Here is a 15,174-nt window from a genome sequence, read left to right on the forward strand (position 1 = left end):
TTGTCTAAAATAAATATAATATGACCAACTTTATTTAATAAAATGCTATTTTTTAATATTGTCTAGGCTAGTTCTTAACTTTGAGGTTTTTGTAAAATAAACTTTCGGCCACTACAAAGAGAAAGATTTTTACTTTTCTCACAGTTAAGGTACACTAACAAATATCTTTTACCGAGGGTCTAAAAGTTTTTATGTAAAGGCGAAGTAGAACTACTTATTCCCTTCCGCCTTATCTGCTTGATTACACCAAGCCACCTGACTGTCCCGGAAACTGCAAGACAAAGTAATCAGTCCTAACGAAAGAAAAAAACTGCAAAGCTCATTCGACGGTGAACACTTCCGCTGACAAGTCTCTCGCTCTGCTTGACTTTGTGATATTGCAGAAATCACACCATTTCCTTACAGAGGTAAGTTATTATGACAAACTTTTCATTTAATATATCAGTGCTCTTGGTACTGGCAAATACTCTAGTTTACATTTTTGTATTTGCAAGTATTTAGTTATCTTTAATAACTTTAAAATGTAAGGGCAAAATATTTCAAGGTAAGCAAAGCTTGAGATGTTCTGCAAATAGGAAGTAAATTGTAGTTTTTGGTCGTTGTATTTGGAAAAAAATGTGACTATGGCTTCATACCTACAATAAATAAGGGATTGCATTTCTGTAAACTTCCCTTTCTGAAAATATACTTAGAACTTACCTGTCAAGAGTACACCTTTTATTAGCAGTGTTTTAATGTATTTTAACTTTTATTGTTCTGAAATACACTTGTCTGATGGCTTTTCTCATTGTGAGATGTTTTCAATAGATAGTGCTATTCTACAGTTAATACTTGCGCTAAACAAAAACAATGAATACAGTGCAACTCCCACAACTTGCTTCCTCTACTGTGAGCTTTCGTGTCATGGAGGTACAAGTCCGACAGCCATGTGCTCCCTGCTCAGCACGGCGGATACGCACCTCAGGCCCTGTACATTGAAGGGTTTTTTTCCCCACAGCCAGCCAGTGCGACGGGCCTCGCTCGAGGATAAATGTCCGCCCAGGCGTCGAAGCCACGGCCCAAGCTGCGGAGCCGGGCCCTTCTAAATCTCCCACTGGTAGAAATGTCGCTGAAGTGTCAATTCGCGCTGCAGAGGTATTGCATATTTTTGTTTTCAGTGACTAACATCTTTTTTTTCCCCTTTTGGACTCCCCTGCAGGTGCCGAGAAGCCACAGAGGAAGATGGAGAAAGGAAGCCCACCACCCGCGACGGTTTACCAGTATGGCCCCCCACAGCTCCCTCTGGCCGCCGGGGGGGCGTACCCGCCACCGCCTAACCAGCAGCCCCAGTACCCGGCAGACCCCAGGCTGGCCCCCTACCCTGCGTCACCCGCATTCCCGCCGCCACCTCCCTACTACCAGCCTCCTGGCGCGATACCAGGAGCACCCGTGGCGCCCCCCTATGGCAGCCCCCCGCCCCCCATGGCGCAGCAAGCCTTTCTGGGCGGTAGCAGGAACGATGTTGACGTCGTGGACTTGCCCCCGGAGTACGAGAGCCCCATGAGTGGGTCCACTGCCTTCTCAGACAAAGCCATCCGCAGAGGTAAGGGGGTGGTGCATACTGTTGTGTCAGTGGGGGTGTGGCACCGTGTCACCAAAGTGATGCTTTGTTTGACCACGGAGCTTTCTAAGTCTACTTTAGTTTACAGAATACTCTTTAAGAGACGATGACAAATGCTAACAGTGACTGGTGTGAGGAAAAAGTTACATTGACCCACGCCCAATGTTAATAGGAATACGAGGCTACCTTTACATTAGACTCAATTTTTGTCTCCATATTTGTCCAAGAGCTAACACAAAACAATAGCCCCACTCTAAGGAATGGGCTATTCCTCCCTTATGAAAAAACCCTTTTGTGTAGTACAAACCTCACATACCAGAGTTACCAGTTGGTGGCATACTTCATCATTGGCTTCCTTCCCTTTCCACTGTGGAACGGTTCGTGCTGCTACCTGTGAATAGTATCAGACCACAAATAATGGAAGATAGGAGATGGAGGGGTTCTTTATGGGTTAAATATACCTGACTGGTAGGAAATCTTGTGTTATTAAATCCTCCAGTCGGTATGGTTAAAATTTGGGAAAGATAAAACAGAAGTTTGATGGGGTTTAATGGCCCTACCTTCCTTCTTATGCTTGGGCTATATGTTTCTGCCGCCATTCCCTGTGGCTTTTTTCAGAACCTTGAATCTCACTTCCTGAGACTACTCCTACTTTTTTCCTGTCTAAAAGCAAAGTGCATTACAGTCACACCCTCTGCTTGCTGAATATGATTCTTACTCCTACTTGGTACACAAAAGAGTAAATTAACTTGTAATAATCAAGGGCACTGAGCAGATTCCTGTGCACCCAATAGCGACATGGCAGTCAAGATCGTGGCTTATATTAAAAATCACTTAACTCTTTATTCTTATCACCATGTTGTGTTTTGCCAGTGCACCTGTTAATAGCCATACTACATAAGTACTACACATGCCTGTCATTTATGGCCTTACCAACATGGACGTTAGCCACTCACACTCATCATACTACATAAGTACTACACACGCCTGTCATTTATGGCCTTACCAACCTGGACGTGATTTAGGGGTCACAGCTGCGACCCTTGCCTGAGCCGTGTGACCCCTGACACTGTCACTGCAAGCCCTGTGCTTCGGCCAGACTGGCCATGGCTTGCATTGAGCATTCCACCAGGGCGCTTCTTCAAAAAGTATACAGAAGCGCAAGGCCCTGCACCTGAAGGAGTTAATTCATTTCAGAATGCATTTGAAGGTATTCTGTGCGGGCGAAAGCAAAGAACACTGGTTGTGGAGGGTTCATGCACCTTATTAATTACACTACATTTGGATCCTCACTTCAGTCAATAAGCGAGCTGCTCCAATTGCAGGACGCCTGGTTGTGACTCTTGCCTTTAAATAGGTAGCGTTTTGGGATGCATTATTTCATTTAAATGCATATCATCTGATAGTGATGCTTCCCAGTCGATTCTGCACATCGCCTTAAACTGCCAGGCACTTAACAGCCCATTCTGTCTGAAGCACCCCGATTTCCCTCGCAGAACACACGTGGCTGCCTTCCATATCGGACTCTCCATGCTGTTTTTCGCAATAGAGGCCTGCTTGGACTGAGCTCCTGCTTTCTCAATCCAAAGTAGCCCTGCTTTGTTTTCCTTTCAGTCCTATGTTCCCTTTCTCCCTTTTTAGGTCAAGCATCAGCACGCATGCGCTGTCTGCAAGACCTGTTGCAATCAATAAACCTACTTTATTCCCGCCTCTACTCACCATTGGTTGATTCATGCGTCGCTCTTCTTTCCTGCTTCCTAAGTTGCTCAGGCAGCCGATACTTCACTTCCCTTAAAGCCTCAGGAGCACCGGCCAAGTACAGTCTAATTACGCATCCATTCTTCATTTGTCATTTTGGAGAACTCTTTTGTGTACATTTTCCTTTGTGCACTGTCGCTGCTTGTATTTTTTAGGCTGCTCGTGTCTTCGGTAAAAAGGCTGCTCATATCTTTTTCTATGGTGCAGAGCCCGGTGTCTTTCATTCTACTGTCTCCGTGTCCTTAATAAAATCCAGATTTTCAGCCCACCAAGGCTGTGGAAAATCTACATTTTATGGCACGACACGTAGGTCAACATTATGCAAGTTCAAAGCACATCAACAATACATTGAGCTGCACTCTCAATAGGTTTAAAATAATATTTTCTAAACACAGAATCTGATGACCAATCTGCGCATTTTAAAATGTCTTGCAAGCTACCTCCCAAAACTCGTGCTTTTGATGCAGCTACACCTCTCACGGAGTGTGCACCAAACGTACTTATACCTATACCTGCTTTTTCCATTAATGTTTTCACCCATCTAGCCAAAGTGGGAGAAGAAACCGCTTTATATGGATACCTGTAAGAAATAAGTAATTGTTCTACCCCAGCAGGTCTTATAGGCCGTGTTCTATATTCATATTCCTTCACACAATGAACCACACAAAGTTTCTCCTTATCCTGAAAGTATGGATAAAAAATAACATTTGAGTTAGTTTTCGTTCTTCGTTTAATATAAAGACAAATACCCTCAGGAGTAAAGCATCTGCTTGTTATTTCTAACGCACGTACATCAGAAACTCTTCTAAAAGAAAGAAGACATAACAACATCGTGAGTTTGAAAGATAAATCTTTAAGATCCAAGAGACTATTATCATCCCATGATTCGAACAAACGTAATACTATAGACACATCCCAGAGAGAAGTATACCTAGGACCAGGTGGTTTAGCCAACCTGATACTTCTCAATAATCTCCTGACCATAATGTCTTGACCAACAGAAATTCCATTCACTAAAATATGTCCTGCAGATCTATACGAATTCACTGACCTATATGCCAAACCTCTTTTATATAAATCAGTCAGGAAATTCAAAACATGAACTACATCTGCTGATACGGGATCCATATTCCTTTCCACACACCAACCATTCCACTTATTCCATGCAGACTTATATACCTTCCTTGTTCCATGTGCCCAAGATTCCTCAATGAGTTTTGAAGCTTCTGATGAAAGCCCTGGCTTACTCCAGACTTTGCTGAAAGTCTCCATGCCAACAGATGACGTTGACCTGAGTCCACCAAACTGTGAACCTCCCCCAGAGGGTCCAGCAAGATCCCTTGAAACATAGGAATTAGAATTGGAAAATTCACACTCATCTCCAATAACATAGGGTACCAAGCTTGCGAGCTCCAAAACGGAGTGACCTACACCAGTGTTTCTTTCCACTTCCGAATCATCCCTGTCACTCTGCTTATCATTGAAAACGGAGAGAATACAAATGGATGAAGACCTCTCCAATCCTGCAGAAAAGCATCTATTCCCATTGACTCTGGGTCCGGATGCGAACTGAAAAACCTCTCAAGCTGAGTGTTTATTCTGTTTGCAAAAAGGTCTGTCTGAAATGGACCCCAAAATTGGTTCAACTTCGCAAATACTAATCTGTCTAACATCCAATCGCAGGAGTCGTAAAAATTCCTCGAAAACCAATCTGCCACAGAATTTGAATTACCCGGGATATGCTCTGCTTGAACATGAATATTCCTCTCCAAACAATACTCCCAAAAAACTCTCGCTAAATCTGCTAGGCCTTTTGATCTTGGTCCACCTATCCTGTTTACATATCGAACTGCAGAAACATTGTCCATCCTTAAAATGACAGAACATTTTGCAGTCTGTTTCCCAAAACATTTTATTGCAAAAGATCCTGCTAATAATTCTAAACAATTTATATGTAGATTCCTTTCCTGACTTGTCCATCGTCCTCCAGTACTTAACAATCCGCATCTTGCACCCCAGCCTTCCAAGCTTGTATCTGATTCTACAATCAGATCTGCATTCTCTCCAAAAATTGCTCGCCCATTCCAAGCTTCCATATTCCTCAGCCACCAAATCAACTCCTGTCTTGCCTCCTGAGAGAGACATACACTCTCTGAATATTTCAAACCATTCCTTAAATGGAAACCCTTCAACCTCTGTAATGCCCTGTAATGTAAAGGACCTGGAAAGATAGCCTGAATTGTCGAAGACAGTAGACCTGCTATGCGGGCCAACATTCTTAAAGAGATGCTGTTCAATTTCAAAACATTTTTCAATTCTTTTCGAATCCTCTTTAATTTTTCTTTCGGAAGTTTCAAAACTGCTTGCACCGTATCTACTACAAATCCCAAAATCTGAGTCTGTTGACTGGGAACACATTGAGATTTTTTCCTGTTCACCACAAAACCCAAAGACTCTAGCAACTCTATTGCCAACTTCGTATGAGACAGAAGAGTATTCTTGTTGTGATCCATTATCAAAATGTCGTCTAAATAAATTATCATTCGAACACCCCTCTCTCTCAGAAAAGCAGCCACCGGTCGTAAAACCTTCGTGAAACACCACGGAACGGATGACAGGCCGAAAGGTAGGCACACAAATTTCCACATCTGGCCTCTCCATATAAATCTCAAATACCTCTGATGCTCTTTCCATATTGATATTGTCAGATAAGCATCTTTCAAATCTAATCTTGTCATCCAATCCCCTCTCAATAAGACATCTTTCAACAAATGTATTCCCTCCATTTTGAAATGGTGATATTTCACCCAATCGTTCAATTGACGTAAGTTTATCACAGGGCGCATTCCCCCTTTGTCTTTCTTTTCCACCAGAAAAATATTGCTTATGAATCCTTCCACATTTTCTCTCTCTTTTTCTATTGCTCCTTTCTTTATTAATTCTTCTACCTCTAAGTCTATCAACTTCATTTGATCTTTTTTGAAAATCATACGATTCGGAACCCTACTTTGAACTGGTTTTCCTATAAATTCTATTTTGAAACCTTGTACCGTTTCCAACACCCAAGGGTCCTATGTTATTGACCACCAGTTCTCTAAAAATTGGGCAAGTCTGCCGCCCAATTTTAAGTGGATAACAGAAGGGTCTTGACTTACCGATCGAACCTCTGCCTCGTCTCTCCCCTCTATTAAATCTTCCTCTCGGTCGTTGTCTTTGTGGAAAAAATCCTCCACCACGGAAAAATCGTTGACCCTGGTAGCCTCTTCCAAATCCACGAATGAAGGAGCCTCTTGTAATTCCTTGTCGTCGGCCGGGGAACCGACTTTGCGTTCTCCCGGCCGAACCAAAAACACGTTCACTAAACACCTTCTTAATCTCTCTTTGAGATTTTTGTAGGCTGCTGAACGCCCCTACATATCTTGATAATTCTTTTATAAATTCATCACCGAAAAGCAGACCCTTAGCCAAAGGTCCTTCCTCCTTGGTTGCAAGGTCTACCAATTTTGGGTCAATTTTTAGTAATAGACTCTTCCTTCTCTCTATAGATAAGGCTGTGTTCGCATTTCCTAATAAACATACAACTCTCTGAACCCATTCATGGAGTTCTTGTACATCAATATCGTTTTTTCCAGCATAGGCCTCCTCCGCCATATCAAATATTTTTGACACTGGACCAACCACATCTAATAACTTGTCTTGACAGGATTTTAATCCACGATCAATTCCTTTCTTAGGATCACGACGCCCTTTCGCAATGAATGCAAACATTTTCGGGTCAAGTTCTGATGTCATCAACACTTTATTATTTACAATTGGTCGAGGACACTCGGATCTTAGTCTTACTCTCACCTCTTTTGCAATTTCCCTTCTCATCCAGTATTCTAAATACTCAGAAACATGATCAGATGTTGACCACTCAGGGGAAAAAGGATGTTTGATAAGTAATGGGTCAAACATATTATCTCCCAAAGCATCTTTAATTATTTTACTCTCTGATCTCGAGCTTTCATCCTTTTTTGCTTTTTTAACTTGTATTTCATCATCAGAGTCAAAATCATCACTGCAACTCAGTTCTATCTCTGCACTCTCAGAGGAATCGTCACACACCACATATTTATGTCTGCGCTTACCTTTCTTTGCTTCATCACTTGGGCCTCCAACATGCCCTTTATTTACGCCCGAGGCTTTCGCTATTTGCCTGTCTGAACAGCATTCATCCTCTATTATAGTAGATTTTGATTTTTTATTATGATCTTCTTTTGAAGAAATATGCTTCCTTTTCCTTGAAGCCTTCTTACCACTACAATGCGCCCCTTCATTCTCAGGTTCTGACCAAAAACTTTCCTCCTTTTGTCTATTCGATTTTGACATGGCTAACAACTCTAATTTCTTTTCCATTCTTATTGAAACTTCTGTCGTTATTTTTTCTATTGCCTTATTCAATTTCTCTTCTAGAGTTCCTTCCCCTTGTTCCATAATGTCAAATTTGAAACCTTTACATTCCAAAACAAAAAATCCCAAATTATTTTTTTTATTTCTCTTCTTTTAAACTATTATTTTTATTATTAAAATAAATCCTATTCCTATTTTATATCTAAAAGTTCTATTAACTGGTTAAAACTCTCTTCATTCTCATTAAAAAGCTCCTCTCGATCGTCTTGTCAGGAAAAAATCTGTCTCTCCCTTGTTAAACGTCGTTGCTAGGCAACCGGCGTCAGCACGAAAGCTTCAAAGGGACATTTCCCTTCAACAAGTCAAGCGCGTCTTCAAAACAGACCAACGCACGCTTCTTTCAGTCTACACACGTCTGAAGACAGCCTTCAACGTTCCGGTAAGCGCGAGCCAATTACTCCATTTGAAAAACGCGCACATCAACCGAAATTGTTAGCGACACTTAAACCTTGTTAATTATTTAAATATGCTCCTTAACTTCAATCTTCTACGCGATCGCGAGCATTTTAATTTTGTTTAAGCTCATAAATTTACATTTATAATCGCGATCCCAGAACCTCCAACCTCACTAAATTAAATAAACAAAATGATACCTCTTATACTATCGTTTTCCTCACAAATTATTTTCCTAATATCATTTTTACATAATTATTTCATTTCTTTTCAAACTCTTATCAAATACATTTTAAATGAATTTCTCAACACACATTCTGATCAAACTAAAAACCAATTAGTATTATATTATTCATTTCAATTATTAATCAACATTCTCCAAGCCTCTTATATTTTTAAAATTCCTTCAATAAATTTATCAAATCAATTTATACTTATCTCTTTGAGCAGCAGCAATAAAAGAAGGGAGAGCAGATGATGTTGAAGAGTTTTGTTTGTATTCGAATGTTCTTAGAGATTCTGTATTCTTTATTCTAAGAACATGATGTTTGTTTTTCTTGCTGCTGGGTGGTAGCAATAAAGGAATTATTGCATAATGTTGGCCTCCGTGTCGTGCCATAAGATGCATGTGCTCTTTACTTAAAACATGGTAAAATTGGCATATTTAATTTACTTATAAGTCCCAAGTAAAGTGCATTATATGTGCCCAGGGCCTGTAAATTGTGGTACCAGTGGGTGTGCAGCATTGATTGTGCCACCCACTTAAGTAGCCCTTTAAACATGTCTCAGGTCTGCCACTGCATTCCCTGTGTGTGAAGTTTTAAACTGCCAATACGACCTGGCAAGTTAACCTACTTGCCAAGCCAAAACCTTCCCTTTTAGGCCGAGCCTAGCCAGCGCATACGCTGTCTCTCGACATGCTATATTCGCTCAGGAGGCTTACAGCCCACCTCCAGCTTTTGATTAGCTTTTGTGAGTGTCCTTTAATAAACGTTGCTCCACAGAAGAAAGTACCATTCCACCTAATTACACTGTATAACACACACCCCACTCAACATAATTCCACTACACTCAATACCACGTAATTACTATCCACATAATTCCACAGCACACCATACCACATAATTCCACTACAGAAAACCACTCCACATAAATCCACACCACACAATGCCACAAGTAATTAATTCAATACAATCCACAGAATACCACTACGCACCACATACATACACTCCATAACACACAGGGAAAAAACACTGCCATTTACAATACCAATAGCTCTAACTCAAACAAATGCGAGGCCTATTGCATTTACAATGCTTGTTAAGCTCCTGTCAGTGTCCCAATAGAATGCAGACAAAACAGCTACCAAAGTCAAGGAGTACACAAATTACTCTGACAGACCTGAACACAAGGACAGCTCAGGAAAAGGGAAGAGCGCCAGTCTCTGGGGCAGTCAGGGAAAGAAAGGGTACTTTATATATGTACAACTGTGAAACCTCAACTACTTAAAAAGTTGCTAGAAGAGTTTGTCTCACTGTCTTAAGTCAGCTCAGTTGGGCAATGTGCCTGCTGAAGATAACTGATGGTAGTACATTTTAGGTGATTGCTAAAATGTAAACAATAGTTATTTCTCTGTTTTATTAACTCATCATTAGCATTGACACAGTGTCATTGTACACCAAGGAAATACTTCTGGCATTGGCAAATAAGGATTATGATTCTTGCCATATTGAGAAAATCCATGCCAGGGAAAGATGGCGCCACGTCTGGTTTATTTCCACTGGCCCTAGCAGTTGTAAACATGGAATATGGTACCTCTTTTTTGTTAACACTGAATGTTGGCAAGTATGCCCCCTGTTGCTGGATGTGGGCTTCACATGTGACTCTTCTGGCTTGCTCGTCCACTCTTTGACGTGTTCTCAATTTTGGAATGTGCAATTGTGTATGCTACCTAAAACCCATGCTTACAAGTGTACTTATTTACCTATTAAAGGATATGTACTTTAAAAAAATATATATATATTTTATTTTCATGGTTCAGTAATGAAATGTTACAACAGCTTCCATCACGTTATACATAAGAATTAGTACATGCATTTGGTTGCAATTTCATGGTATCTATTTCAGTACTTTGCCCATTAACCTGTTATCAGAGGAGTGTGGTTACGATTTTGGCATTTCATGGTTGTATTAAGTCCTCAACTTGAACATGGGCAGCTGTGAGAGTACACTGGTCATAGTGTAGTAACCATGAGTAAACGGGGGAGAGGGGGTTAAAGTGAACTTGGGGTTTACTGAGTAAGGTGGGGATAGGAGAGCTGACTTGGATGAGGGGTGCTGATAGTCCATGCCTGCGCTTGCACAGTAAGGGTGCTAGAACTGGTGACTTAACAAGGCTCGAGTGGGAGTCATTAGAGTGAGCTGTGTTTGTGCGACTCATGAGCTGAGTTCAGATAAGGGGTCTCCATCGGGAGAGGGTGTGTTCGAGATGACTTGCGTAGGAAGTGGGGTTGGCCTGGGGGACCCTGTGTGTTCTAGAGTGTGTTTGAAGGCATGTAGGAATGTCGTCCATTGCATGGATTTCCACTGTTTACGTACGCCTCAGGCTTCCTCGTATCGTTCAGCCTCTTCTTCAGCTGCCCCTATTTAGAGACTGCTCCTACCCAGGCTGCTAGTGGTGGTCCGGCTGGGGTCCTCCAATGCATGGCAATGCCCCGCTTAGCTAATAATAGGGCCAGAGACGCAAACCGCGTGTTAATTTTGTGATGTTTGTGGCTTTTGAATAAACCTAATGCACAAACATCCCATGTGGTAAGGTCTGTAAATCCTGTTATGTCACATATTGTGGTGTGTATTGTACTCCAATAGGAGTGAAACGTTGGACAGTCCCAAAACATGTGAAAGAAAGATGTGCTGGGAAGTTGACATCTTGGGCATGAGAATGGTGTGTTCGGGTAGTATCTTTGGAGGTGCTCGGAAGTTAGGTATGCACGATGCAAGATAAAGAATTGTATATTTTGGAATCTGGGATTACGGGACACTTTCTTTGGGTATTCTAGTGTTTGCTCCCATTCTTTGTCATTTAACAACTTCTGTAGTTCTGTCTCCCATTTATCTCTCAGGGGTGTAAGTGGTACAGTGCACAGTGGTTGTTTGCAACTACCACATGCAGTGTCAACTTGTAAATACAGGGAACGAAGCTAACCACTAAATACTGTATGCAGGAAATATCAATCATTAAATTCCAGTGAGCAGGACACATTACCAAATAGAGCTTGAGCTGATAGCTTCTATGATTCAATACATTTTACTGATTTTTCAATAATTAACACAAATAAGGAATGAAGGAGACCATCCCATTCCACTTTCCTACTTTTTCAGTGTTGGTCACCGTTCCTTCTCTCCCAACCTATGAACCCATAGCTCCTTTGACTCAGTATGAACTGCACCAGGATCCTCTCCAGCCTCAGGCAGCTCTGGGTAAGAAATGCAGTAGGGAGTCCCATACCTAGAGGAATTTGCACTCATCATTATAACTTTATTCGGTTATTACAAACCATTAAGGAGTGTAAAACAATACAATACGACAGATACAATTCATTGAGGTAAGGCGTAATGATAGCCATACAGAGCTAAAGCATCAAAAACCAGAAGTGAAAGAAGAGCACTATATTGGGTTATCACATAGGGCATGTGGCTGTACAGCAGCATATAAAGACTAAAGTGCAAAAGCATGTGGAAACATATATAAAAGTGCAACAGTAATATAATTTAAAAAAGATTGCATTAAGGAACTTGTCAGTTTGTACCATGCATTCTGAGGGTACCTCACTACAGCATGTACAGCAAATGGGTCTTGTCCTTTCTTAAAAGCTAATAATGCAGTTGACCAATCTAATAGGCCCAGTTTATGGCATTCCGGGTTGATCCATTTACAGTGGCCTGCTGAGTATGCTGGACAAAAAAGAGAGAACATGTTCATCATTCTCTTTATAATAAGAGCAGGCACAGCATGCTGCAGAGCTCCCGGAGTTGGCTAGCCAGGTACTGGATAATGCTCTGAGTGAAAGAATGCTGTATTGAAATTTTAAGTAGAGAGATCTCGCAGCGGCAGGGCAAATAGTACCTAAAATGTTTTTGTTAAAAGAAAAAACACTTTAAAAGTTAGAAAGTATTGTGTTAACACACCTGCAGCTCCAGGTGCTGTAAGTTTAGCATATTGCCTTTCTCAAAATCTTACTTTTAGCAATTCCGTAGTGCCCTGGCCAATAAGTGCAGGCGAATTTCAAAGATCCTCCAGGCCAGGCTCCATCAGGTTCGCCTTGATAGATCTTAACCTTGAGATCTTCCTTTAAACACCATATCTTCCAAGGATGTCAGCATGACCCTCCCTGTATGGTTTCAGCTCATCCAACTTCCAGATACGCACCCACTAAGTTAGTGAACGAAGCTTAGCAACCAGGTCCAACTGCCGCAACCCGAGATCAAGTCGTACAAGCAAAAAGGGACAGCTCTGGGGAAGAACTAGTAATGACTGCACACACTTGTTTTCCTTGCAACCCAGTTTAGTCAAATCAGAATGGGCCCATAATTTACTACAGTACAGTGCTGCAGTTAGAACCTGCGCCTTTTATATTTGAAGGGGCTAGTTAATGGGGTAAGACTTGTTTGGTTTTGCAAATCTTAGTAGTGCCCCAGCCCTGTCTTTTAATGTAGCACCACTCTTTTCTGTCAGGGCCTCCCATGATTTAGAATCTGATATCCAGATGCCAAGATAATCAAAGTCCCTCACTCTGTCAAGGGAGACACCATCCAGTGATATACTCCACCTAAACGGTTTATGTGGGTTAAAGCTCATGCACTTGGACTTGGCTGTGTTCAACTCAAGACCATGCTGGTCCCAAAATAGAGAAAATCGCTGCAACTTGGTTGACAACCCCCTGGGAGTATTTAAAAGCAGAAGGGTGTCATCAGTAACAACAGGGCAGATGGCTTAGGGGCCTATTAGGATGGCGGGCAACCCTAGCGGTGCTGGGACCGACCGCCAGTGGTGCGGCGGTCCCGCACCGGCAATTAGGATTCCACCGCCACCGTGGCTGTGGCATTCCCTATTCCCGGCATTGTGGCGCGCCCGCCACAATGCTGGGAATGCAAGTCGTGCATTGGCATACACAAGGTGACAGGCACCATGAGGTGCCTGCCACTTTGCCCATGCCACTGCAGGGGGGTACCATAGGTACCCCCCATGTGCACCCTCCAACTTCCTGGGGGCCTGCTACGGGCCCCCAAAGGCAAAGACCGCATGACTTTCAAGGCTGCTTCCCACTGCCATCATAATATGGATGGCGGTGTCTCGCAGACACCGCCACCATATCAGGCCCCTTTTCTGCCCAGTCACCTGTGTGACCGGCGGAAAACCGGCAGACGGTCTTTCCATCTGCCGGGGTCACCCCCCGCCATACTAATATGGCGGGGAGGAGAATGTCGGGCGGATCGCCACCGCCATACTGGCAGTGGCGTTCCGCCCGTCATTCTAATAGACCCCTTAGTTCCAGCTAAAATAGGAGAACCATTTTGGCAATCAAGTAAAAAGTCCACACAACCATTAATAAGTAATAAAAACAAGGTGGGGACCAGGACACAACCCTAGTGAACCCATTTTTCTACAGGAATATGCCTAGTCAATTCCCCATTAGGGCCCAATCTAAACTGGGAGTAGGTGACCTCATGCAATCTGATTAGGATGTCTAAAATGTCATGGGGCATCCCATGCTGCCTCAATACACCCCATAGTTTATTTCTCTGGAGCAAGTCGAAGGTGGAACGAAGATCCACATAGGCAAAAACAAGTTGCTGCCGCTGATATCCACCGTCTTCCACTTGGTGACCAAGAATCAAATGGTTCCTACAATTGTTAAGATGGGTAGGATGACGGAGGAGAGTTGTCGACGTGGGTGTAGACAGCTTGATACATTCTACCATATTGTGTGGGAATGCCTGTTATTACAAAGATTCTGGGCACCAGTAGTGGCGTGTATGAGTAAAGTCACTGGGGGCACTGTGACCGCCTCTGCAAAATAGTGTTTACTGAGTCGAAACAGATCTGAATCGTATGGAGCCTATATGGATAACCCTGGGATTGGGAGTTGCTAAACAAAACATTGCAAGACTGGGGGGCAGAGCAGGCGCCGCAGCTGATGGGCTAGAAGAGAGACATAGATTGATGTATGTTGGCAGAGAGGGTGGTATATGAAAGCAGGGAATGCCTCCAAAAGTGTGCGGAAATTTGGGGACATTGAAATTGTTGCAGGGGTAATATTTGGAACTACCTAATCCCCACTGGCCTTGATGAGACGTTATCTGGTTAATCTGTATCCTTAACCAATGTCCACTGTGTCGGGAGGAGGAAGCGCAGGGAATGCCGGGTACTGAAATGCTAATGCAGCCGTATGGAATGCCAGTGCACGACAGTGTTTTGTACGTGTTCTTTATTAAATTGTCAATAAAAAGATTTATTTAAAAAAATGAATCTAATGGTTTGGTCAACATTGCCCATATTTTCTCTGGAAATCAGCTTGGAAGTAAGTTATTATTTTGCTGTCGGCTAACCACCCATTAAGTTCATCGCGGAATTGTCTGCAGAAGATTTTATGAATTGAAGCTATCAAGCTAATGGGGCAATAGTTCTGTGGCAGATCCCTGGGTCCTTTTTTTATATATTGGGCCAATCTCTATGCCTTTTTGAGTTTTAGGTGCAGGAGCACCTGCTAGAACGGCTTTCAAGATTATATTGATATAGGAACCCAAACACCCAAATTCAATCAAAAGATGTCCACAGAGGTTCATATGGTGAGTCGGGGCACCAGGAAAGGGTGCCCTTTGTTGCCTCTTCTCTTTGCATTCGCCATAGAGCCACTCGCCAAACATTTTGAGCTAGAAGTTGCAGGTAAGGGTTTGATGGTCGGGCTGGT

The 15,174-nt window shown here is 42.5% G+C and overlaps 1 protein-coding gene across 1 annotated transcript in view; it reads left to right on the top strand.

Moving 5' to 3' along the window:
* Window positions 1–301: 301 nt before the first annotated feature.
* LOC146789314 (protein lifeguard 1-like) overlaps window positions 302–15,174 on the top strand; it is a 287,971-nt gene continuing 273,098 nt past the window's right edge. Inside the window, exons 1-2 of the mRNA XM_085631062.1 lie at window positions 302–407; window positions 1,199–1,582. Of these exons, the coding sequence (XP_085487188.1) occupies window positions 1,222–1,582 (361 nt within the window). The 5' untranslated portion in view covers window positions 302–407; window positions 1,199–1,221. The remainder of the gene's footprint in view (window positions 408–1,198; window positions 1,583–15,174) is intronic.

The sequence above is a fragment of the Triturus cristatus genome, chromosome 10 (assembly GCF_964204655.1).
Source record: "Triturus cristatus chromosome 10, aTriCri1.1, whole genome shotgun sequence".
NCBI lineage: Eukaryota > Metazoa > Chordata > Amphibia > Caudata > Salamandridae > Triturus > Triturus cristatus.